The sequence below is a fragment of the Miniopterus natalensis genome, chromosome 6 (genome assembly GCF_054644295.1).
Source record: "Miniopterus natalensis isolate mMinNat1 chromosome 6, mMinNat1.hap1, whole genome shotgun sequence".
In the NCBI taxonomy this organism is placed as follows: Eukaryota; Metazoa; Chordata; class Mammalia; order Chiroptera; family Miniopteridae; genus Miniopterus; species Miniopterus natalensis.
Window position 1 is genome coordinate 47796895 of NC_142086.1, and position 25600 is coordinate 47822494.

General features: G+C 53.1%; 1 protein-coding gene across 1 annotated transcript; it reads right to left on the bottom strand.

Annotated features, from left to right (window-relative positions):
• Nucleotides 1-205: 205 nt before the first annotated feature.
• MELTF (melanotransferrin) lies at nt 206-24013 on the bottom strand. Its single transcript, XM_016200017.2, has 16 exons — nt 23918-24013; nt 22921-23075; nt 21703-21802; nt 19277-19459; nt 16779-16935; nt 15594-15661; nt 10950-11137; nt 10338-10518; nt 9469-9620; nt 7731-7827; nt 6393-6587; nt 5347-5503; nt 5188-5255; nt 2898-3085; nt 1266-1464; nt 206-787 (listed from the first exon to the last, which is right to left on the bottom strand). The coding sequence occupies exons 1-16, from the start codon at nt 23964-23966 to the stop codon at nt 705-707; spliced, it is 2220 nt and encodes a 739-aa protein (XP_016055503.1). The 5' UTR covers nt 23967-24013; the 3' UTR covers nt 206-704.
• Nucleotides 24014-25600: the final 1587 nt, after the last annotated feature.

Genomic DNA, 25600 nt, shown 5'->3' on the forward strand with positions numbered 1-25600 from the left:
GCTTGGCCTCCTTGGAGGGCTTGGCTGTGGCCTCATCTGGTAGATGCCTTGGTGGACAGACACAGTGTCCTCAGGAGGGAGGCTGGAACAGAGATGGAGCGGGGACAGATGGAGCGGGGGCTGACGCGAGGTTCGGTGTCCGTTCTTCAGAGGGGGAGAGTGGGAACCGCAGGGGCGGGGCTGGCAGGCCCTGTCATCTCACCAGGCCCCCCGGGTGGCTCCAGCAGAGGGGACCGTGTGGGAAGTCTGGCTGAGCCTGTTTCCTTGGTAACTGGCCTTTTCCAAGCCCAAGCCTGGTGAGGGCGGCCCCATGCAGCGGGAGCCTGCAGGTTTGCAGGGAGGCAGTGCCAGCCTGTGGGTGAGCCGTGACTGGGAGGCGGGCCAGCTGCCTCAGGTAGCAGAGGGACAGGTGGTGCCTGGGAGGCAGAGGCTGGGTTTCAGCAGGAGAGACCTGCTCAGGTCCAACTTGAGAACTCGAGGTTGGGGGACTTTTCTTTAACATCCATCTTTATTCCACTTTGACGCAATCACAGAAACTTCAGTGTTGGGATCACAGCTCTGAAGAGCTCCGTGGTGTCTCACATTTCCCCTCCCATCACATTTCTCTCCGAGTGTTAGCTGGATTTACTGAGAACCACCTTATTTATAGAGATTTCTGAGTAGGTTTCCATTCCAAGGGAGGGGGAGGCTTGCCCAGAGCTGCTTCAGAGGGAGAGCTGGAGGTGGCCGGCAGCGAGGGCCAGTGGGAGCAACAGCAAGAGCAGGGAGGCCCTGGAGGCAGTGACTGCTGGGGATGAAACACAGGCATTAGTCCCTGAGGCACCTCGGCAGGACTTGATGGAGGACATTTCTGTCACCCATCTCACCCAGGCTGCCTCTTTCTATGCTGCTACAATTTTTCTTTCCCTTGGGTTTTTTTTTTCCCACATATTCATTCCTTTCAAAATTATACTACATGTATATTTATGTAGTTGCCTCATCTTTTCTGCAAGATTATTTTTAGCATTTCTGTTCATTACCCAGGCCTGCGTGGGTTACACAGCCAGCATTTCTGCTCTATCTGCAGCCTCCTGTTCAGACCCTCCTGGGACACTTCACCTTCATCATTTGTAACGACCTAGAGTGCCCTTGGGTTCACTTAAGGTTTTCAGCTGAAAGGCTCAGAATGATGCAGGGAAATGTGGCAGGACACCCGCTCTTCCTTGTGGGCTGGGAGCCTGCCCATCCAGGGCGTTCACAGCTGTGCCCCAGCAGGCCCGGCCTACCTGCGCGGGAGCACTGCTGAGACAGCATCCCTTCCAGAGCCGCCACGTAGTCGGGGCCCAGCCAGTCAAGGTACGTGGTTTTCTCCCTCACAGGCTCTGCCCGGATCGTGGCATCCTTGAAAAGCAGATCTTGGCCATGATAGTCGGAGGAGTCGAACATTTTGAACCCATTCTTATTGTGGTCATCTCCAAACAGGTCCTGGAAACACCACAAGCAGAACTGCTTTGTAGCTGGGCTCACCCAGGTGCCGCCTGCTAGTCACTGCTTTACATGCGGTGAACCAGAGAGCAGGGAATGTCAGGGCACCAGGACTCTGACTTGAAATCACAAGCTGGACAACTCCTCAACCTCTGTCACCAAAGGGGATTCGGAGTAAGATGCGATGAAGCTACTGTAGTAAGAAGGGAAGTGGCTATCGATTTTTGAGGGGGACTCACAGATCCTCTTGAGGGTCTGATGAAAGCTATCAGCCTTGTCCCCAGAAAAATGCACATCCACACAGAGTCCTTCCCCCACGTCATGTCAGAGGGTTTAGAGAGAAGAGGGGGAGTAAGGGAGAGGGGGTGGGTTAGGAAGCAGGACCCTCTTGTCAGACAGCCTGGATTAAGTTCTAGATGTATTCTGAAAGTGCAGCCAACAGGATTTACTGATGGGTTGGATGTAGAGCATGAGAGGAGGGCTGGAGTCCAAGAGGACTCCAGAGGAAATGGAAAGGCTGGCATGGGGAAGACTGAGGCAAGAAGAGTGTCCAACCTTGGAACTGCTCAGTGTGAGATGCCCGTTAGAAATACCAGTTGAAATGTCAAGCACGCAGTTGTAAGATGCAAGTCTGAGGCTGAAGGGCGGATGGCACAAAACTGAAGATGTACATTTAGGAGCCATCAGTGTATTGATGGAAGTTAATGGCATAGGGCTGGATGAGATCCATGGGTGCAGGTGCAGCAGAAGAGAGGGTTTAGGATTGAACTCTGGGGCACTCCAGCAGTTACAGGCCTGGGAAATGAGGAGGAACCAGAGACTGGGAAGAGTGGCCAGAAAGGCAGGCAGTTGTGGACCAGGGGCCAAGCGGGAGAGTGCTTCCAGGAGGAGGGAGCTGAACTTCAGGAGGAGGGAGCGGTGGCCAGTTCCGCTAAGAGGTCAGGTAGATGAGGACTGGGAAACAGCCACTGAATTTAGCAACATGGGCACTGTGCCCTTGACCAGGGGGCAGTTCAGGGCCCTAGTGGGGGCTGGTCTAGAGTAGTCTCCGTCCTTAAGAGAGACCAGAAGGAGAGGATTGGTGGCTCCAGAGCAGAGATGACTCTTTGAAGGAGTTTTGTTGTAAAGGGCAGTGGGATTATGGCTACAAAAGGATGTGAGACCAAGAGAGGTTTTTCGTTTTGTTTTGTTTTTAAGATGCTAAAAAGACCATCCTTAGAGTGGTCCAGCTGAGAAGGGAAAATTAATAATGCAGGAGACAGAGTGGGGAGAGGCTGGAGGGATGTCCTTGGCTAAGTGAAAAATCACAGCAATTTCCCCCCAGGCACCCTCGGCTTCTTCTGGTCTGTTCCAGGTAGACTGAGATGTCCCGGGGGCTTGGCTCACCTCTGTCATCCACCCCCATAATGATGCAGAACCCTGCCCTGACTCACCTGGGCCTTATCCAGCAGTCCATACACGGCAAAGATGTTGGTGTCCGGCCGGACCATGACGGCATGGGAGGGTATCTGTGCCAGGTTGCAGTCTTCGAACTGAAACACCTCTGCCCGGGCCCCATTGGGACACAGCAGCTCGTAGTCCTCCGACCTGAGCGCAGCAGCCCAGGGCTCAGAATTGTGGCCTGAGAGGAGGAAGAGAGAGAGGCTGTTCTGCTCCTGGATCCCCAAATTCTTGACTGGGGAGAGGTGGCAATGTCTGCCCAGCTTCCCAGAACTCTCCATTCTCCAGCTGCTCTGCTCTATTGCTGGATGAGAGAGCCCAGCTGGTCCAGTGTTGGCAGGAGCTACAGTTCATAGGGAATAGACTACCTACTATGTGACAGGCATTTTTCAAGCACAGCTCCATACTCACAACAGTAACACAGGGCAGGTATGATCACCTCCCATTTTATAGGTGAAGAAACTGAGGCTCTTAAGGCAAAGTATTCCATCTGTGTGTTACAGGTCTCAGGCCTGAGGGTGGGATGGGTTCCTAAAGGTGGTGGTTGACCTCCTCCCCAGCAGCTGAAGTTCACATACCAGCTGGGATATAACATCATGTGTGGACCCATGAGAGGCAGTTCCAAGAGCCCTGCTTGCAATCTCATTTGGTAGGTCTAGGGTGGGGCCCAGGAACCTGTGTTTTAACCCAGCACCCTAGTGGTTCTGAAGCAGGTTGGCCCAAGGACTTCCTGAGAAACACTGCCCTTGAGAGTTACATTATTTCTATGTCTTCATGTATTCACTTAGTACCCACCCTCTTCCTATTTCCAGAAGGAACTTCAGGTGGGCCCATGAGTGGAGATAAAAATAAGGGGTAATGAGCCCAGCCAGTGTGGCTCAGTGCTTGAGCATAGATTCATGCACCAAGAGGTCACCAGTTGATTCCCAGTCAGAGCACATGCCTGGGTTGCTGCTCGATCCCCAGCAGGGGGCTGGAGGAGACATTGGATAGACGATGATTCTCTTTCATCGATGTTTCTCTCTCTCTCTCTCCTTTCTCCTCTCTCTAAAACAATGAAAACATATTAAAATAAAATAAAATAAAATAAAATAAAATAAAATAAAATAAAATAAAATAAAAGGAAATGAGCAACTCTGGACAGTGTGTGTTCACTGTAGATGATTCTCGAGAGGTCTCCTTGACCACAGAGGACACGGAGCCAGGGCCAGGCAGGGCTCACAGGCCCCTTCAGGAAAGCTCCGCTCCTTCCTCCTGGGGATGATCCCCAGGGCTCTTGGTGGGAGGTCCACAGGGGAGAGGAGTTGTGGCCACAGGGCCTGGAGCCCTTCCCAGCTAGGTTGGGCAGCTGGTCTGCAGCTCTCGTGACCTTCATAGGCAGGGTGGGACCTGAGTTTTGAAATACCACCGGATGTTTTTCCCTACATGTCTTGCTTTCCCTTCATCAACCTCCACTTGCCCTTCGGGCCATGTTATGCCTTTTTCTACACAGAGTTTCTAGGCAGAGATGTGTTAGGACAGAGTGAAAAAGACTGTGCCTCTAGTGTTTGGGGGTTCAAAGCCTGGGTGTAGGCAGGATATATAGAAAATGCAGATGCTAGGTGTTGGAGGCAAACGGCCTCCAGTCTCCAGAATGAATAAATTCTCTGCTGGAGGAAGAACAGGAAGAGGAGGGAAGTGGTGCATGCTAAGAGGCCCTGCACCCTGACGGGACCCCAGGTGTGGGCTTAGGGGTCCTGGAGCACAGAGTTTTGAGCTCTTTTTCCCAGAAGGAGCCCAGGAAGGTGGCCCCAGAGAAAAAACACACCCATGTGACAGGAGTGGAGGTGTGCCCTCCCTCTTGTGGCCTGAGGGCTGCAGAATGATCTCCCCGCACCTGCCATTGACCTGCTCAGGATTGAAGACCAGATGCTGCTGCGAAGTGACGGCCTCATGGAGAGAGGCCCCTGTCACCACCCCACACCACACAAATATCCCAGAGGGTCTCCACATTGATTGAGATTGAGTGGCTACCATTTTGGTAGAATATGGATTTGGACTCCAGAACAGTAAACAGTGTTGCATGTCCTGTGTTCCTGGATGTGCGGCCAGAGGTCTGATCTTACCATGAGGCTCTTGGGGCCCCGGGATCCCCAAGGGGCAGAGACTTTTACACTCAGTCTTTCCCGTTGTTGCTTGGTCCCCAGTCCCAGCAACACTCCTTGCCTGGATTGTGTTGGGGATGGGGAGCAGCACCGCCCCCCCGAATCTGACTTTGCTCTGGCCCCAGCCCCCCTCATGTACCATTTGTGTTTTCAAAGACCGTCGAGTGCTTGACAAAGGCAACGTCCCCCGCATTCTCAGCCAGGCACCTGCCATAAAAGAGGCCAAAGCAGGTGTCAGCAGGAGGGTCCCAACCTCTGTGCCTGGCCCCAGGCCCACATGCCAGGCCCCCCAGAGTACCTGAAGGCACCACTGTAGCCGAAGTACCGCTCCTGGCTGTTGCCCACGCACTTGTTGTGGCCCTGCTCGTCCCCCGCGCAGAGCGCACACAGCGAAGACGGGTAGAGCTTGGGGTTGTTCACGGGCACGCAGCTGGCGCTGAAGAACTCGCTCACCGCTGGGGCGCAGGGAAAGGGCTGTGTTAAGCGGCTGACGCAGGAAGGAGATGGGAGGGCTGCTCCCCCACAGGTCTGCCCACCCCGCCTGGCCTTGTTTCAAGGCCACCCATCTGCTCCACTAGCTACCCAGCTCAGAGTGGCAAATCTCATCCTGTGAGAATGACAGGGATGGGAGAACACAGAGGTTGTCTAGATGTAGGAATCCCATGGATAACCTACTAAGTGGTCACTCAGTCTTCCCTGGAACTCCCTTAGAGATGGGGAACTCACTACCTCATAGGCTGTTTTGTTCCAGTCAGAGCACCTGCCCAGCTGTGTGGGAGTGGAAGCAGCCAATCCCAGTGCCCTGTGTGCTTGTGCAGGTGGTCAGAAAGAAAAGTGTTGTTTTTACTGAGGTGCCAGCCAGGATAGAGATGTGTGTGCATCAGCTGAAGGATCTTGCCAGCTTCCTCCTGCCCTCCTTTCACCAGGAAGGTGCATGATTTAACACATGGGGAAGACCCACAGATAGCATGTGGTGGGTGCTTGGTAAATGTGTCTTCTTCAGCACTTTTGCAGATGGATAGCCACTTTCCAACAGGTCCCCAGCCGCCAGGGCTGCTTGGGGGTGGGGGCAGCCCCATGACTGGATGGTGGCAATACGGGCTGAGAACCCGTGCACATCCCTCTCCCCTTGCCCACTGGAGCCAGTTCCACTCTGAGTCAGTAAGTGGGTGGTGGCACCCTGACACCCTCCACAGAACCACCAGATACCCCTGACTGTCACCAATGTGGCCAAGAATATTTCTCCAGGGCTGCCTTCTGTGGGGTCCTGCTGGGAGAGGGTCCTCAACCCCAGCCAACCCCAAAGAGGATTTAGTGTGTCTGTGTTCCCGTGGAGGGTGGCACCTGTGAGGACGTCACAGTCCTTGGGCTGGATGAAGCCCCTTTGCACCAGGGCGCCCACAGGGATGTCCCAGCCAGCAGGGCTGCCCAAGGCAGAGTGGCAGGAGCGCTTGCCCCGCAGCTCGTTCAGGGAGAAGGCGTAGGAGCTGTTCCGCTTCACCACGGCCACCACGAAGTATGAGTTGCTCCTGTCTTCCGCTGGGGGAAGAGACGGCAGTGAAGCCTCTTGGTGCTTTCTTGGCCTCAGCTGGGCTAAGGACAAGGGCACATCCCAGGGGGCCCTTCTTCCCTCACCCCTCCCTCCCGCTGCTCTGCACCTCAGAGCAGAGGTCCTGCCCCCGCTCTCCCCACCTGGCGTCCAGGCCCTGGGTGCACAGGCTCATGCCTGCCCAAGCCTGAGGGCTGGCTGGTGGATGTGCAGGGAGCACATTCGGCAGTGGGACCCCTGCCTGTCCCCTCATGCTGAGAAGCAGCTCAGTTCTTTCTTCTACCTCCTCTCCCTTCAATAGTCCTCACCCAGAAGGATTTCTTTCTTTCTTTACACCCAGGTGGCATTTTTGTCACCTCCTGGGAGAAAGGTGGAAGCACAGCTGAGGCTGCAGAAGCATTTTTCTAAGCCCAAAGAATTTTCACATCCAGGTGGAAGGGACCAGTGGTCACCACTTAAGAGGACAGAGCACCAAGGCCTCAGCCCAGGCCCCTGGAAGGTGCGAATGAGCTGGCAGGAAGGTGGGCCTCCTCCGTGAGCTGCATGGTGAGGCTGGACGAGGCCCAGGAGGCCTCTAGCTCAGGGTCGGTAAACTACTCAGCCTGTTTTGTACGACCTGGCTTTTATATTTTTAAAGGGTTGTTTTAAAAAAAAGAGAGCCCTGGCCTGTCTGACTCAGTGGTTAGAGTGTCTGTCCGAAGGCTGAGGGGCCCTGGTTGGATTCCCGTGAAGGGCACATACCTTGGTTGTAAGCTCCATCCCGGGCCCCAGTCGGGGCCATGTGGGAGGCAATCAATCGATGCGTTTCTCTCACATTGATGTTTCTACCCCACCCCCCACTCTCTCTGAAAAGCAATGGAAAAAATATCCTTGGGTAAGGATTAAAAAGGAAGAAGAGGAAGTGTATGTAGCAGAAGTTTGCTGACTCTGGCCAGACTTGCAGTCACTGGATGGGAACACAGACACCTGGGGCGGGAGGTGCCTGCCTGCGACAGCCAGCAGCCAGCCCAGGACGGAGGCAGTGAGGGAGAGCTGGAGCTTTTGAAAACAGCCAAGGTGGGGAGTTTCTAAATATATAAAAAAAATATCAACCACCTCCCAGCCAAAGCCAGCAGCCTGGTCCCCGCACTCACGGGCATATTGCTCTCCAGCCGCAGGAACCAGGCCATACATCTTCCCTGCTGTGTAAATGTCCTCGCCCCTCAGAGTCACAGCGTCAATTTGCCCTGCCTGTGGGTGGACAGAAAGAGAGGTCAGGCTGGGGTGGGCTCCAGGATGGCTCTGGCTGTGGGAATGTGATAGAGGGAGTACCAAGGCCAGGTCTCTTGGGGACTTTGGCGTCAGGTTCCCTTCCCCTGGTGACCCCATCCTGTCCCACCAGCCCCTTCCTCTCGTTGTGAAGATGTGTGGGCAAGAGGGGCGCCTGGAGGACCAGAGGCCCGAAACCAACTGCCAGCAGCACTCCTGTTCATGGGGTTTGTTTCATTTTTTCAGCAAATGTTTTCTGAAAGTATCCTGCTGCCAGGAAAGGGTCTCATGGTTGTGAAGGTCTCCTGAGCAGAACCTAGCATGATCCCTGCCCTTTTGCTTGGTATGGGTTCTTCCCATAGAGTGCCAGCCTTTAGAGGCCTGGGCCACTGTACTGTATCCCTAGCACCTGGCCAAGGGCGAGCACACAGCACGGGTGCAAGACATATTTGTCAAATGTCTGTGCAAATGGATGAATGAGCCACGTCCTAAAAGGAAGCATCTGCAGGCCTGTGAAGGAGGCTCCAGGGCCTCCCTATCTCAGGAGGCAGGCGGACACTCCTGAGAGGCTGTGGTCCAGCCTGCACTTGGGTACTATCCTGAAAAGAGCTCCTCACCATCAGGTCCCACCTACATGCTCTTAAAAAGCAGGAGGGGAGGATGCCAGGAACCCAGGAGCTGCTGGGACACCTGTGGCCATGGTAGGATCTCATCCCTAACTGCAGGGCCTCGGGCCACCACCTGGCCTCCATCTCCAGTCAGAGAAGCAGGACAGAGCTGAACAGACCTCTGGGACCAGGATCAATGCTTTTTACTGTGGGTGGCAGCCATATTAGTGAATGCCAAGTCAATGTAGTGGGCCACGACAAACGTTAAAAAAGAAAGTAGAATATAAGAGAACAGAAACTATCAGCATACATTATACTTAGTAAGGAGAAATACTGTTTTGTCTCATATCTCTCTGTATAAAGAATGATTGATTGATTGATTGATTGATTGATTGATTGATTTTAGAGAGAAAGAGAAAAGTGGATTTGTTGTTCCACTCACTCATGCAGTCATTGGTTGATTCTCGTATGTGCTCTGACCGGAAATCAAACCCACAACCTTGGCCTATCGGAATGACATTCAACTGAGTTATCCAGCCAGGGCCAAGGATTTTTAAACCTATATATTTGAAAGTAAAGTTTTGTGTACTAGACTGTGATTGATGTAAAATGTATTTTTGACTGCGTGTTGCTGTCAAAATGTTTAACAATGATCCAAGTCCACCCACCCTATTGTGCACAAGGGGAAGCTGAGACACAGAAAGGCGAAGGACTTGCCCAAGGCCACAGGTCAGCCAGGGCCGAGCTGGGCCAGCCTCACATTCCTGCTCCCGGCCACCTGCTCAGTGAGGAGGAGTCTTTGGGATCCCCCAGGGGAAACAGCCCCCTGCCCTGTTCCCTGGGGTGGCTGGTCCCTGTGGGTCCTCCTCTTCCCCTTTCCCCGTGGAGTTGTCACAGTGGACCTTCTCCGCCCCAGGCTGCCCTGTGGGGGCAGAGGGGGCAGGTAAGGACCATTCCAGGCACTGCCCCAGCTCGCCCACAGGGCCCATTCTGTCCCTCTGGTCATGGCCCCCACCTGGATTCCTTCCATGCAGTGCTTGGGGGACTCAGCCGACACACACTGGATCTCCGGCCTGAGCCTCTGCCGACTGAAGGCCACAGCCATGTCCCCACACTTCTGGATCTCAGGAGTGGACAGCACACACCAGTGCAGGTAGTGGGGCAGCCCTGTGTGAGTGTGAGCTCATGGTCACTGCATACTCGCCTGCTTCAGGGGCGCCCTGAACAAGGCCTGTGCAGTGGGGGCCATGAGGGCTTGCACCTCAGTAGGAAGAGCTTGGAGTCAGATCCAAGGACATTTTGGCTCTTTCCCTCATTAGCAATGAGGGGTAAGTTATTTAACCATCTGATCCTGTGTCCTCATACAGAAACGGGATAACTACCTTTTTCTTGGGGCCGTGAAGAGGCTTGAGGAAGATCATGGTTGCCATGTATCTAACTCAGTGGCCCACCATTTCCCTGTCTGTATGTGAAGGAGATGTGGGGATGGGGCTGGAGACAGAAAGCCCATGTGTAGACCACTGCAGTAGACCAGGCTCAAGGCAATACTTGAGCCAGGGCTGTGGCTATGTGTGGGGAGGAAGAGGGAGGCACTGTGGAGGGAGGTCAGGACTCGATGACTTCAGTGTGGAGGGGTGAGGAGACCCTTCCCAGCACAGACCCTGGTGGCCTTGATCCCACCCCCTGGAGAGGCAGGGCTTCCAGGGAACTGCAGCCCATGCAACTCTAGAGATGTTTTTTCCCCAAACCTCCGGAGGCAGGGCAGTGGAAGTGACAGGTTCCCCTCCTGGAGTGGTGTCCTCCCTGGCCACCTTTCCCGAAAGTCCTGCCACCCTTGCAGTCAGGCTGGGCTGAGCCGGTGGGTGGAGAGACAGGTGGACTTACGGTTGGAGTCACAGAGGAGACCCTTCATGGCACGCAGGTACTCAGGTCCCAGCCATGCCTCGTAGGTCTGTGTGGCGATGGGCACCAGCTCGGAGGTGGCGTCTTTGAATAGCAGGTTCTTCTGGCCATAGGCCTCCGAGCTGAACATCTGGAAGCTACTGTTCTCATGGCTGAACAGACGCTGTGTGTCAAGGGGTGGGGCGGGGCTGGTGAGGTGCTGCAGGGGTGCATCCCCCCTTTCTCCTCTTGCAGGTGCCACCACCTTCTTCCCGTGCCCTCAGGGCGGGCGCCCACTCTGAGGGCTGGGTGAAGAGCCACCTCTCTCCTTCCTCTGAGCTTCCCAGTGCGTTCCGCTTTGTCACACTCAGCTGACTGGACAGAGGACTCAGGGCCCAAGAACAAGCAATGGGGTGGGGCAGTGGTGGCATGAATGGGGCAAAACTAAAACTGGTGTGCCCAGCAGTTAGTAACTTTGCTGCTCTTGTCAGCAGTGGTTTTAGCAAAACATTATTCACCCAGCTTCAGGATGTTTCTAGCCCTGAGCTCCCACCCTGGTGAGAAACAAGAAGGGCCCGCACCTCTCAGGAAGCTGTGTGGGTGCCTTCAACTCACCTGGCCTTCGTTGAGCAGCCGGAAGATGAGGCCCCCATCTGTGTCAGCCCGGACCACCACAGCATGAGCTGGCACCCGGGCTAGGTGACACTGTCTCCATTCCGTGACGTCAGCCCGGCTGCCATCCAGACACAGCAGTTCGAAGTCCTGTGACAGCAGCCCCTGGCCCCAGGAGGGCAGGGTTTTTCCTGGGAAATTGGGAAACCTCTGGTGAGCCAAATCCTGTCTGCTGGAGAGGGTGTGTGTCTTAGAAGGGCCTCAGGGAAAGCCCATGAGAGGGAGCCTGGGGAGAAGTTAGGCTGTCATGGGCCACAGACCCACAGTGAAAAGAAACTTTTCCAGGAGGTGAGAACCCAGAACTTCACCAGGAGGTAAGAACCCACACCACCAGGAGGTGAGACCAGAACTCAGAATGGAGGAGAGCTTGGGGCTGTACAAGACCAGGTGTTTCGATAGACTGTGTCTATTTTCTTAAATTTTCTACCTCTCACCAATTTCTACTAATAAGATGGATTTGAGGTAATAATACAACACATATTAACTAAACTGTTTATTAAAGATAAAAAGAGTAAGAGAAGAAGAGAAGCTTAAGATGAGAGAGGTGCCAGGAGGTCACTGCTGCCATCGGGTACTAAATCTGGCTCCGAACAGAGGGCAGGGGGCAGGGTGCCATGTGGAAACAAACCCTGACAGAATCACCCAGAACCCTGTCCCAGAGAGGAAAGGGTAACTCTTCAAAGCTTCACCCACATAACCATTTTATTTATTTTTTAAAAAAATATGTTTTTATTGATTTGAAAGAGAGGAAGGGAGAGAGAGATAGAAGCACCAATGATGTGAGAGAATCGTGACTGGCTGCCTCCTGCACGCCCCCTACTGGGGACCGAGCCTGCAACCCGGGCATGTGCCCCGACCAGGAATCGAACTGTGACCTCTAGGTCCATGGGTCGAAGCGCAATCACTGAGCCATGCCAGTCAGGCTAGTTTCTAACCATCTTAAAGAAAACTACTTTTAAAATGAGGAGGATAAGCCTCTGCTAGGAAACAGAAGGGAAATGATTATTTGTGGGGATCATGAAAACTCTGTTTACCCCAAAGCTATTTAAAAACAAAAACCCCAAACCAAGAAAGTAATAGTTTAGAAAACTCCGTAAAGGTCTTTTCGTTGTTGTTGTTGTTAACCCTCACCTGAGGATGTTTTTTCCATTTTTTAGAGAGAGGAAGGGAGGGAGGGAGAGGGAGAGATATGAGAGAGATGCATTGATTGGTTGCCTCCTGAACATGCCTTAACCAGGGCTGGGGATCAAACCTGTGACCCAGGTACATGCCATTGACTGGGAATTGAACAGGCTGCCCTGTGGTGCATGGGCAGGTGCTCTGACCGCTGGCCCACACCAGCCAGAGCCATAAAGGTCATTTTTAATGACTGCATAATAATCTGTGGCACTCTCTCTTGACAATTATTTAGTGTCATTTTCTCCCCACTTCCTAACTTTTCTCTATTTTTAAACTCCTGCAAAACCTTTGTATAAAACTCTGGGGGATCACTGGGCCTTCCGGTAAGGCAAATGGATCACTTAAGTATTTCGATCTTCCATTCTTGTTTTCCATTGGCCAAGGGCAATTAAAATCATATAACTTCACTACTTTAGACATTTATGTCAGTGCCACTCTTTTCCTTTATCAATCTTTTTTGCATGAACACTCTTTAAAAAATTACTACCCTATGACTCAGCAATCCCTCTCCTGGGTATCTACCTGAAAACTTTGAAAACATTTATTTGGAAAGATATATGCACCCTTATGTTCATTGCAGCATTCTTCACAGTAGCTAAGACATGGAAACAGCCAAAGTGACCTGCAGTAGAGGCCTGGATAAAGAAGGCGTGGCGCATGGGCACCATGGAGGACTACGCAGCCATGAGAAAGGGTGAAACGCTGCCATTGGCAACAACACGGACGGGCCTTGAGCATATGATGCTGAGCAAAGTCAGTCCGATGGAAAAGGGCAAGAACCATAGGATTCCACTCATATATGGGATATAAAATAAAAACAAACAAAACAAACAAAAACAAAAACTCATGGACACAGACAACAGAAGGGTAGTTATCAGGGGGAAGAGGGGTGTGGGAGAATGAAGAGGGTAAAGGGGTCAAATACGTGGTGATGGAAGGAGACTAGACTTTGGGCAGTGAGTGCATAATGCAATATACATATGATGTGTTATAGAACTGTACCCTTGAAAGTTATATAATTTTGTGAACCAATGTCACCCCAATAAATTTAATGAAAAGATGGGCATGATAGGATTTGCCTTGTCTGCCTCACAAAGTTGTAGTAAAATGCTAAAGAAACCATAAAAAATTACTTCCTTAGATTTCTTTAGAATACCATCAAAATCTTAAAAGAGCAGATTTTGACCAAATATACCCCTATTCTTTCCCCACCTTCCAAATTCTCCTTTACTTGACTCATCTTGGGTCCAAGTCCCTGCTGCTTCTTTTCATAGGATTGTCCTGCTCTGGAGATAATCCTATGTGCTTCCTCCTTTTTGAGATCATTTTTTTCTCCCTATAATCTGGCTCTTATTGTTTGCCTTAATAAATGTCAGAGTACATGATGGACCTTCTGATTTAAAAGGCAAAGGTTAACAAAAAAAGAAACTGATTTTTTAAAATGCACAATACTCAGACAATCTGGAATAGGCAAAACTATAGCAACGAAAGTCTACTTGGTGGTTGCCAGGGTGGGGTAGGGGTGAGGGTGACTAGAAGAAATTTTTGGGGTGAAGGGTCTGTCACAATCACCACCTTGATTGTGGTGGTGATTATATAACTGTTAATTGCCCCTCCCCTCCCCCATTGATTTTCAGAGAGAGTGGAACGGAGTGAGGGAGAGAGAGGAGAGAGAGAAACATCAATGTGAAAGAACTACACCGATTGGCCGCCCCCTGCACGTGCCCCAACCAGGGGGCTGGGGATCAAACCTGCCACCCAGGTATTTGTCCCTGACTGGGAATCGAATCTGCAACCCTTTGGTGCACTGGCCAATGCTCTAACTACGAAGCCATGCCGACCAAGGCTACAACTGTTTGTTTTTGGCAAAACTCGTAGAACTATACTTCAAAAAGGAAGCATTTTTGCTGTATATAACTTATACCTCAATTTAAAAAAAGTGATCCTTAAGCAAATCCAAATTAGACGACATTCTATAAAATAACTGGCCTGACTCTTCAAAAATGCCAATGTCACAATAAAACAAACAAAAACTTCAAGAAACTGTTCAAAGTTAAAGAAAAATGAAAAGACCTAATAACTAAATACCATATGTGATCCTACATTAGGTTCTGGCCTTAAAAAATTGCTACAAAGAACACGGATTGGGACAATTAACAAATCTAAAATATGGACTGTAGATTAAATAATAGTATTGATACTGTTATAATTTAACCTACTTATGAAAAACTGGAAAGGAGCAAAGGGAAGGCCAAATATTATGGGCATGCTCTTTGGCAGCTTTGCCAGGAAGCTGCAGTTTAGACCCATGCCCAGTAAAGTCTGGGTGAAATAGTGAAGGTACTTTCCTGTCAGTCACACCTGGGAACAGGTCATTGCCAGAGTAGGCATGGCCACTGCAAGCTCAGCAAGATTAGGGATACTTAATTCCTCAAACAAAGGAATTCACTCTCTTGGCTCACATGTGCGCGTGCTCTTGGTTGACTCCTGGCTTGCAGGGCTTCTCTGCTCCTGCATTTGCCGCGTGGCCCACAGCCATGTGGAGCCCAAACACAATGGACTAATGAACGGCAACTAGCTTAATGTTACACCGGACCCAGCTCCACCATGGAACAGAAACTCTGAACACAGGCTTCGCTTCTAGCTCTGCTGAATCCCCAGCTGCACATCTTTCAGGACTGGATTAAGGGAAATGGGACTATGGGAACTCAGACATGTAATTCCACGCAAATAAAAATCACTCATCCTCTCGTGTGAGCCTCAGAAAATCCTTTTTCTCAAGATATCGTAAGCAACGAAAAAGACCATCCACACATTTCTCTGATAACAGTATTGTGTCAATGTTACATTTCCCGAGTTTGATAACCGTGCTGTGGCAGGGAGACACATACTAAAGTATTGCAGGGTTGTGACGCAGGCAAACATACCATCAAATGGTTCAGAAAGAACACATACATATGGAAAGAATAATAATTCACTGTGGCAAATGCTGAAAGTTGGTATCCTGGCAAAGAATAAAGGGGAGGTCTTTGAATTACTCTTGCAAATTTTCTAAAGCTTGGTTATTTCAAATTTTAAAAAAATTTAAATGACAATGATTTAATGGTTCAACACATTATACCTCATCCAGGGATAAAGTGATGGCTTCTTCAGCTAAGAGAAAAATGCCAGGAAGGGGCTGTCGTGAGAGTTAGTGCAGAGGTTTGCAAAGTTTTTGGAAAAGCAGAACCCAGTCTTCAAGTGGAAACGGAACCCAATGCCAAATACAAATCTGGGCCGGTCAGAGTTGTTTCCCTGCCCCCTCGCCCGCAGAGCAGTTTGAACCTCGCTGCTGAGACCCACCTCTTCCTTTCCCTGTTCCTGTGGCCAGGCCCCAAGCGGGTCCCCAGGCCGGTCCCTCCCACTCACCATCAGTGTTCTCCAGCACCGTGCTGTGCTTCACAAAGGCCACATCCCCTGCCCCTTCGGCCAGGCACCTGCAGAGGAGAAACCCGTGAACTGGATGGGGCTGAGCTTCCTGAGCCTCTTGGCCTCTGCCCATCCTCCACCTCTGGAGGCCTGGCCTGGGCTGTGGGGGCAGCCATGGGTTTCTAGCTCTCTGTGTGGCTTTGCCAAGTTGTGGAGCCTCCCTAACCTGATCACCTCTGACTTGGGGCTAAGAACGTGGTTCCCATGGGGAGAGATCCTTTGTAACCTGTAGAGTTAGAGCCTGTACAGCTGGGACCTCAAAGGAGAAGGAGCTCCCATGGCAGCTGCTACAGCAACAGCAGCAGCCCTGCGGCTCAGGGGGTTTTGAAGATGACTCTGTCCTGAGGCAGGGATTGGACTAGACCTTCTCATGCCAAGGCGAAAACCCTGAGTGCAAGGGACCAGGACTTTTATGTATTCTCTATATGCCACCCCAATGAAGGAGGCAGGTCAGGGCCAAGGGGCTCTCTGGGTCTCCATAGCCAGCAAATAAGCAGGGACTGGACTGGGCGGATGACACCAGGAGAGGTGGGGTGGGCGACGACAGTCTCTGTTTTACAGGACAGAGAACTGTTTTTTTTCTCTGTGCTAACAATTGCATTTACCCAGATCCCAGCCTGGAGCGTGGGTACTAGCAGGCTCCCCATTTCCAGGGGACTCAGAAAGTTTCCATTCCAGTCCCCACAGAGCACGGTTCCTTGCTTGTGGGCAGACAGCTGTTAGACTCTCTTTTGGATCCACAGCAAACTCATCTAAAATGCCAGCCTGAATCAGGGGGTCCCCGCCAACCCCCACCCCCACTCCCAAGGCCCTCCTTGCTGCCAGAATGGGAACATGGGAGTGGCAAAAGGCCGTTTTGTCATTTTCTTCTCTCTGAGCCCTCACCTCTCTAAATATACCAAACATGTTGACTTATGAGCAAATCCAGCCTGGCACATTTCAGTTTGGTGTTTTTAAATCAACCAGGGCACATGAACTCAATAAAGGGCTCTTTGATGTGATGCAGTGGACATTGACACTCCCCCAGGGCCCTCCCGCCTAGGTGTTTTTCCCCAGCTCTTGTGACCTCAGGCTTCACCCCTGACTCAGCTCAGCCAGCGCCAGCCCCTCCCAGGCCCCTCTCACCGGAAGGCCCCGCTGTAGTCGTAGTATCTCTCCAGGGGGCTCTTGTCACACACCCCCTCCCCTGCAGCGTTGCCCCGGCAGAGATGACAGAGGGATTTGGAGTAACTGGTCTCTCCTGCTCCAGGGACACAACTGCCCCCAAAATACTCGCTGACGGCTGTGGGAAGGAGGAAGAGGGAGGTCAGCCAGCTGAACAGCAGGGTCAGACCCCTTCCCCTGTCCCCTAGGGAGGGCTCAGGCCACTCAGGTTGGAGTTGAGGGCTGGGTTCCCCAGGGGCAGGGCTGGACCCTCCAGGCTTCAGTTTGAGCAAGACTTGGGAACTGGATCCTATCAGTGATTCCCAAACTGGGGCCACAAAAGTGTGGGCATTGGGGAGTGACTGTTGTTCAAAAATGGCTCAGGTCCCTGGCCGGTGTGCTCAGTGGTTAGAGTGTTGGCTTGCACATTGAAGGTCACTAGTTCCATTCCCGGTCAGGGGCATGTACCTGGGTTTGAGTTCGCTCCCTGCCCCTGGTGGAGTGTGTGAGGGAGGCAACCAGTTGATGTGTCTCTCTCACATTGATGTTTCTCTCTCTGTCTCTCCCCCTCTTCCCCCTCCCTTCCACTCTCTCTGAAAAGCAATGGAAAAAAATATCAAGAGAGGATTAACAACAACAACAACAGCAAAACTGGCTCAGGAAAATAAAACATTTACCTCCAAATGACCACATAGGACAACTAAATATCAACTAGATACTGTTCTCATGGAGGGTTTCATTTCAAAATGAGTATGGGTAATCAATGAAAGTGGGGAAAGAAATAAATTATTACGTAATGAATATAATGAATTTGATAGACAACATTGCTCACTACAGGGAGGGGAGGGGGTGAAGGAGAGGGAGGAGTCGTGGGTGAAGATGTCGGACCTGCCTGGTTTCCAGGCCCCTGCCAGCTCTGAGGGCCTGTGTCCACCCTCTTGACAAATATTTATTCTGTGCTGAGGACACCCCAGTGCTACGCGGGATGAGCAGGTTGCCAGTCACATCGTGCTCATCACCCAGCCGGACAGAGCTCTTCTGGGGTGGGCCCCCTTTCTTCATCTTTTTTTGTATCCTCTCAAGGAGAAGACATTTAATAAATGTGCCAAGTGACCGATAAACCACCCACACCGGGCCACCATCTGAGAGGACAAGGCTTTCTGGCTTTTGTGGGTTGTGCTGGCTTACATCGTGGTTGGGTGGTATGGGGGCAGTGTGTACATGTGTGTGCATGTGTGTGCAAGGCGGGTTTGTGCATGTGTGTACATGATGCACCGCACAACAGTGAAGTATCCACCGAGAGGTATGGAAGTTGAACTAACAATAACTTCAGCCCCCTGAGGTGAGCACATACCCTGTGCCATGCATTGTGTGAATTATCTCAGTCTTCCTAAACTCACAGCACTGTTGTTAATTTTCCTGTTTTACAAGATGAGGAAACTGAAGTTCAAGGAGGTAGAGTGACCCATCTGAGGGCAGATCATCTACCTGACAGCAAAGTTAGGGCTTTAAAAGACCATTGTTTTTCTTGCAAAATCCCCCATCCTGCACCCACTGCCAGAAGCACTGGTCAGCTGTGGAGCAAACCAGGAGGCAGCACACTGTGGATTTGGTGACACCCCAAACTCTACCTAGGAACACTCCAAGCTCTTGGGGGTGCGATCCCAAGAGGGCAGTTGAGGATGTGGTGGTCCTGTGCCAGGGGCCATCTCAGCACTGTATAGTGTGCTCTGTGGAGAGAGCGACCCAGCAAGGTGGCCAGCAGGTGACCAGGAAAAGGAGCCCAAAGCATGAGAGGCAGGGCTAGAGCCCCGGCCACCAGAATGAAGTGCTCTGGGCTCTTAGCCGGACCCCCTGGCCTTCACCTGACTCGCCCCACGCGTTTCATTCTCCGCCACCCCATTCAGATCACTCTCCATTCCCTTCTGCAGGAGAGTGTCCTGTCCGCAAGACCGCCCAATTCCCACTTCAAATGACGGGTCAGGGAGCCGAAAGTCACTGATTGGCTACCTGTGAGCTTTCTGGGTGCAAGTCAGGGGCTTGTCTGGGTCCAGAAATAGAGTTTCTGACTCTGTAAAGTTGAGGACATGTTTCTGGAATTAGTGACCTGCACCAGGTCTATGCCAGGTGATGCACCAGGTCCCAGTGGGGGCTGGGCCCTGGGTGTCAGGACATCGTAGTAAGTGGGTGAGAGTTGGGGGCTTTGAAGGGGCCCTCAGGGGAAACTAAAATGGTGGCGACAGTGGGTGGGCCATTCTGAAAGACAGGAGGAGCTGTACACCAATTAGATGTCTGGAGGCCCAGGGAGAGGTAGGACTGTGCTGTTCTTCTAAGGAGATGCAAGAGGAAGGTGAGCTTGGGGGAGTCTGCCCTGTGACGAGGCGAGCAGGGATGAGGTGAGGAGAGGGGAAACCCAGAGACTCAGCAGGAGAAGCTTCTGTTTCCCCTCACCCCTCCACCTCCCACCCCGAAGCCCTCACCTTTGAGCACATCACAGCCCATCACCGAGAGGCTGCCGCTCTCCACCAGGTAGCCCACGGGCACGTTCCAGCCCACTGTCCTGTTGATGCCGGTGTGGCAGGACTTCACGCCCTTCAGGGTGTTGATGGTCAGGTTGGAGCTCCTTTTCACCACAGCTACCGCATAATAGGAGGTACCAACCTCTAGAAGGAGGAGGGGAGAGGAGTGAGGGCACAAGGGAGAAGCCATGAGAGGCTGGGACCCTGCCCAGGAAGGCTGTGGGAAAAGGGTGTGTGTGCATACATGAACCTGTGTGTGTGTGTGTGTGTGTGTGCACACGCATATGTGTGCATAGGGTTCTAGTTACTGAGAGAGCAAGTGAGTGCAAGCCACAGACCCCACCTTCCCCCAGCCTCATGGGGTAGCTATTATCTCGAGATATTACTTCATTAGTTAATTTTCACCTTCCCTTCCCAAGTCAGCTGGCACTTGGCTGGGGCACTTGGCTGGGGCTACATTTGTGCATGTCAGGGGAGCTCTGTAGCTGGACCAATAGCAGACGTGGCCTGCAAGTTTTGTTTTCCAAGAGTGAATGCCCTTTGGAGAACTTGGGAGGATTGAGGGAATGGTATTGTGGTTGTGGGAAGAAGAGTGGCTGGAAGGAACAGGGGGAGGAGGGCAGTGGCTTCCCACAGATTAGAAAAAGGGATTTCCTAGTGCTGAGGGGAAAGGAGAGAGAGAGAGAGATGATAGGTAGGTAGGTAGATAGACAGATAGAACAATGTGGTCTCACATCACTCAAGATCCTGACCGGGGTGTATGTGGGGTGGGCAAGAGTCTGTATCTTTGCAAAAGATTCCCCTGGGCCAAATGTGGCCGAGAAGGGGCCATTCACACACACGGATAGGAATGACTCATCTCTGGGGGCTGATGACCAGAGGGCACCCTATCATTAGTATGTGGGCTGTTCGAATGGATGCCTGCCCTGTGGTGGTGGGTGCCTGTGATCAGAATGAAGTTGAGTTCTAAAAAACAAAGCTAGTGTTATTTCTTGCACACCTGAGTCTGGCCCCTGGCAACCTGAGTGGGGTCGTCTAGTCCCACCCTCTGACTTGCCCACTGTGCCTTTCTTTTTAGTCCCTTGAACACACCAAGCTCTTTCCCACCTGGGACTCTTGTCTGGGCTCCACTTAATGTCACTTCCCCGATAATCCCTCTTGTCTGCTCTATTTCAATAGGTCTCCCCACACCTCTTATTTTCTCCCTCATGGCCTTTACTTTTTCACACATGTACCACATTTGTAACTACATATTTTTTTTTGGTGTTTGTTTGTTTATTGTCTGACTCCTGGTCTTTGAGGGCAGAAATAGGCTCTTTTTTGCTTACTACTCTACGCTCATGACTGGCATGTAGTAGGTGCTTAATAAGTGTGTTGAATGAATTAAAGAGGCAGGGCTGTTTCTGGCCATCGAGTGAAAAGTTTGGCTGGCTTGCAGGGCTGGATTGTGTCCTATGTCATCTGACAGCCATTGATTCAACAAGTAACCAAGAGCAACACTGTGCTGGGTACCAAAGATGAGGACCAGGGCCTCTTCAGGGGACTTGCTATGATGAGAAAAAGAAAACAAGACTGAAGGGAGCAGGACCTTAGCAGAGTGAGTCAGTGCTCCGGAAAGCAGGAAAGAGAGGCCCTTTGCAAGGGCGGGAAGGCCCAGCGGAGCTCCTTGGAGGTGATAACTGAGCTGGGCTGTGACAGAGACAAGTGGAGGCCTTGGACAAGTGGAAGTGGTAGGAGAGGTGCAAAGGGCAGGCTGAGCCTGAGGTGTGTCTGGCATGAGGTACAGGGATGGGGTAAAAGGAACTTACATTGCCCAGCACATGCCACATCTCAGGTGCTCACACATTCGCAGGGATCACTACCCTCTTTTATAGTCAAGGATGTGGAGGTTGTCCAAGGTCACAGGAGGTCACAGGGAGGGGCAGAGCTGGGATTTTTGTTTGGTGTGTCATCACCTCTTGCCTGGCCCCATCCCCACTCCTGCTGCTTCTGACAGATGCCACCCAAGTGTGAGGGAGCTGGGCATTACTGACGCCTCATCCACTGCAGCCAGGCAGTCACACCCAACACTATACCAGGCATGAGGCAGCCCCTCAGAAAGGGCTTGTGGGTGAAAGTTAGGGGGCTGTTGGGATCCCCTTGAGGAAGAACAGATGCGGGTCAGCCGTTTGTATCTCTGGCACCCCTGCTCTCGGGGGATGGGGGGTGTCAAGAGAGATTTAGGGCCTCCTCTGAATGTTTGTGTGGCCAGGACTCCAGGACTGCTCTGGGGACAGGGCTACTCATCAGCTCCAGGGCTTCAGGGTTGGGCCAGGCCCAGCAAGGACACACTGCTGAGGGGCTTCCTGTGTCCCCCACTACTTCCTCCTCCTACTTGGCCCTCTGACCTTGATCATACACTTCACCCACCACGGGCTTCAGGCCATGCTCCTTCCCCGCCTCATAAATGGCTCCCCCATCCAGAGTGATGGCATCAGCTTCCCGAGCCTGCTGGGAACACATGAGTCAGCCCCCACTTGGCCCTCACCCCACCCTATCTCACTCGGGGAGGGGCTCAGGGACACCCACCCAGGGCTCCAGGAAGAGCCCCGAGGTTCACACCATCCTGGCTCAGCCTTGTAGGCCCCTCCCCCACCAGGGCCTATGGGTCTCCCCCTTTACCAGGCTCAAGGTGACACCTCTCCTAGGCCAAGGGCTCACCTTGTTTTGCTAATTATGTTATTTGAAAAATATTAATTTTATAGGACTTATAATAGATGTACATAGTAAAAAATCAGTGCGAAATGGTGCACAGAGAAACTGTCCCCTTCGCTCTCATTTCCCAGCCTTGCCAACCTGTTTCTCAGGTTTTCTCTCTAAGAGGCAGACTGAATCTCATAAATACATGCCCTCTTCAGTTCTGTCTTTTTTCTTCTAAAACACAAGTGGCAGTATCCTCTGTGTGTCATGGGATCGATGAGTAGAATTATAGTTAACAGAGTTGGTTTGCACCCTCACAGTGGAGCCTGACCCAGGCCCTCCGTCAGTGTGGGACTGGATTAGGTCTTGGGGGCACATCAAAGGCTGAACGGGAATGAAAACCCAGGTCCCTCTGTGCCTGCCCCAGGCTTCCCTCCATACCTGTCCTGCCACTAAAGTCCTGTCTGAGTCTCACTGGTGCCAGGTTAGCAAATCTCCTGCCCCTCACCTACCCAGAACTGCTGTCCCCTGGTCTTCCTTCCCCAGAAACCACACGGGCCCCATTTTGGAAAACTCCATGGCACAGTGAGCTATCACTACAGGTCACTGAGGATTCTGCTGTCTGAGCTCCCCTTGGTGGGGTGGGCAGTGTCCTCACTCTAGCAGGGATCTAGTAGAAGAAAAACTCTGCCCCTCAGACATCTGAGCAGGGGCCTCTCCGAAGCCTCCTAGTGCCTGGCCTGGGCCTGGGCGGGAAACAGGCTGGCCCTTGTTGCTTGGGAAATTCAGGAGATCCTATCGCCCCACCCTGGCAGGGGGGACATCAGTGCCTTTCCTTGTGAATGAGGCTGTTGTGTGCTCCCTCCTGAGTCAGAGCCCTCTTGTCTGGCAGGCCGAGGTGGCAGAGCGGAAGGGAGAGGACTCACCGCGATGAGCTGGACACAGTGGTCTGCTGAGGTGCCCTGGATGCACAGGAGGGAGGGCTGGATCCCCGCTCTCTGGAAGGCACTGCTCATGTCACTGCATTTCTGCTGCTCCGGGTCTGAGGTGGTGCACCACTGCACCTCCATCCCACTGAGCACTGGGGGTAGGGGACAGTGAGGCCCAGCTCCCCAGGGCATCCCCAGCCCCCACTGTGGACGCAGCAGCACAGCCCTCCCACTGGAGGCACTGAGGCCCAGAGAGGTGTCACAGGCTGGGAAGGGCTGGCTCACTGGCAGAGCTGTGTGGTCCGTGTGTCCCGGTGTTCAGGGCAGATGAGTGGCTCTGAGCCTGGCCTTTACCAGAAACAAAGGAGCGTTTCTCGGGTATCAGACGGCTGCCCTCACCCTCCCTGCCATCCTGGGGCGCGGGCTGGGGGCCCTGCGGCTCTGTGACTAGGCCAGTTCCTGCCCCCTGAGGCCTCTGTGTCCTCCCAGAGGGAGCCGGATGGTTCCCGTGGGAGGGGCGGTGGGACGCACGGAGGCCCCGTCTGCGCCCCTTTCTCCATCCCTGCACCCTGCAGGGCGCCCTGGAGGGTCCCGGGAGGTATCTCGCTCCTCCTCTCCTCTCATCCCCCCCCCCCCCACACACACACTTGTCTCCCTCCCCGAGGGGACTTGGGAGAAGTGGGGCCGCTCTGGCCCCCAAACCCTCCTCTGGCTTCCACGCCCATCAAGAGCGTTCACCCTCCCGCCGCCCTGCGGACACCCCAGGCTCTCCCCGCCACGCGCCTCCCCTTGGCGCGTCCGGAGATCCAGCTCAATGCCGCTTCCTCCACGAAGTTCTCCGGACATCCCACAATGCCCTCGTCAGCGCTAGTTCCCTGTATCGTCCTCAACCGGGAGACCCGGCGGGTTCCCAGCCCCCGGGGCCCCCAGCTCAGGGGCGCGGGAGAGCCCCAGGACCCCCGCCCCCGCTCCCACGCCGGGCAGGGGGCCTCACCGGAGCGCAGAGCCAGGAAGAGCCCCAGAGCCACCCTCGAGCCCCGCATGGCGCGGTCCGGGCCGGGGGCGTGGGTTGGGCCTAGGTCCGGTCCGAGCGGGTGGGCAGCGGCCGCAGCTTTCTCCCTGCGTCCTCCCGGCCCGGGCCCTCGGCTACCTTGGCGGTGTCCACGCCCCTAGGGCGCCCGCCCGCCCCGGACGCGACACCTTGGCCTTCTCTCTGGCGCCCCTTGCTGGAGCTTCGGCTGCTGTGGGCGCGAGCCTCACCGCCGGCCTGGATCCGGGGCTCCCCTGGGGGCGCACACCGGCGTCCCGGGGAGTCGGGGATCTGCCCTCCGGGGCCCGCTTCCCCCAACTCAGGGGCTGTTCCAGGCTCGCTCTCCTTAGCAATCGCCTGCCCTGTGGGAGCATCTTCACTTCCTCCTGTCCTAGAAAGACCCTAAATATCATGTTCAGTTGGAGAGGGGGAAGTGGACGGAAGAAGAGGTGAGAATCTCCGTCTCAGCTGGAAGCTCGGCGGCCTTCAGGTTTATTCACCAGCCTCTCTTCAAGCACACACTGCGCTGAGGATCTGGGGATACAGAGACAAACCCTGGTCCCTACGGTCCTGGCAGGGAAGGAGCTGGCAGTGGGGGGATTTCACATTCTCGGTGGTTGTCTCTCCTTGGATCTAAAGAGGGGGAGTGACTTGCCCAGGTCACATATTTAGTGATAGAGCTGGAACTGGAATCCAGGTCCCCAGCAGAGCCTGGCTCATTCCATCATGCTTTGGAAGATGGGAAGAAGGCCAAGGAGGGGGAGGAGGAGGAAGCAGAAAGCAAATGAAGGTGAGGGAGGAAAGGATGGGTTGTCTTTTTCTCTACCCCAGTGGTTTTCAGTGTGGTCCCCAGACCACCGGCACCAGCATAACCTGGAACTTTAGTTAGATACGTGAATCCTCAGGCCCACCTCTGAGGGGTAGGGCCAACTATCTATGTTTTTGATTCTGGTGCACAGCAGAGTTTGAGCAGCACTGTTCTAGGTAGACCAGAACTGCAGTGCTCCATGTGTGCTGGGGACGTGGAGAATGGTCTGCAGAAATCAGTACTCAGCCATCCATCTCCATTTATGTGTTTATCTTTTATCACCTGCTCGTGAGCGCCCAGTTCTGAGATCCTCCCTGTCTTGGGTAGAGGACATGTGTAATAAGAAAGCTGGGTGAGAGAGAAGGGACCCCTGGGTCTGAGTCTGTCAATCCTCCAACCCGTTCTGCTTCCTGGGGAAGGGAGCCCTGGCTCCTCTGATTGGGCCACGAAGCTGCTGCTTCTCACACATGGAAATGGTCATGGGGGCTGAGCTTCAGGAGACCTGAGCTTTACTCTTATCACTGACTCACATGTGACCTCGGCCAAGTTCCTTCTCTCTGGGTTTCATATGTAAAAGGCAGGTATCATGATGGCTCTAATGCACCTTTCTTCTTGCCTTAACAGCTGTCTGCTCGGGAGAATCTGAGGGAGGTATGTGTGGTGCAAGCTGTGTTTCCATCCCCAGCTGGAGTCATCAAGCGCAGGAGACACCTCTTTCTAACTCACACAAACTAGCAGGTGGCCCTGGCAGAGGAGCTATGGCCTGTCCTAAGGGGATGGAATAAAGTGTCCTTAGCAAACCTCACACTCCTGACTGATGAAAAGGCTCATTTTTCGCA

Excerpts from the sequence above, each read along its gene's own strand:
- MELTF (XM_016200017.2), bottom strand. The coding sequence starts at position 23,966 with ATGCGGGGCTCGAGGGTGGCTCTGGGGCTCTTCCTGGCTCTGCGCTCC. Across the intron at positions 10,519-10,949 it reads GGCTGCTCAACGAAGGCCAG|CGTCTGTTCAGCCATGAGAA; the intron begins GTGAGTTGAAGG and ends CTTGACACACAG. Across the intron at positions 1,465-2,897 it reads GACTGCTGGATAAGGCCCAG|GACCTGTTTGGAGATGACCA; the intron begins GTGAGTCAGGGC and ends TGGTGTTTCCAG.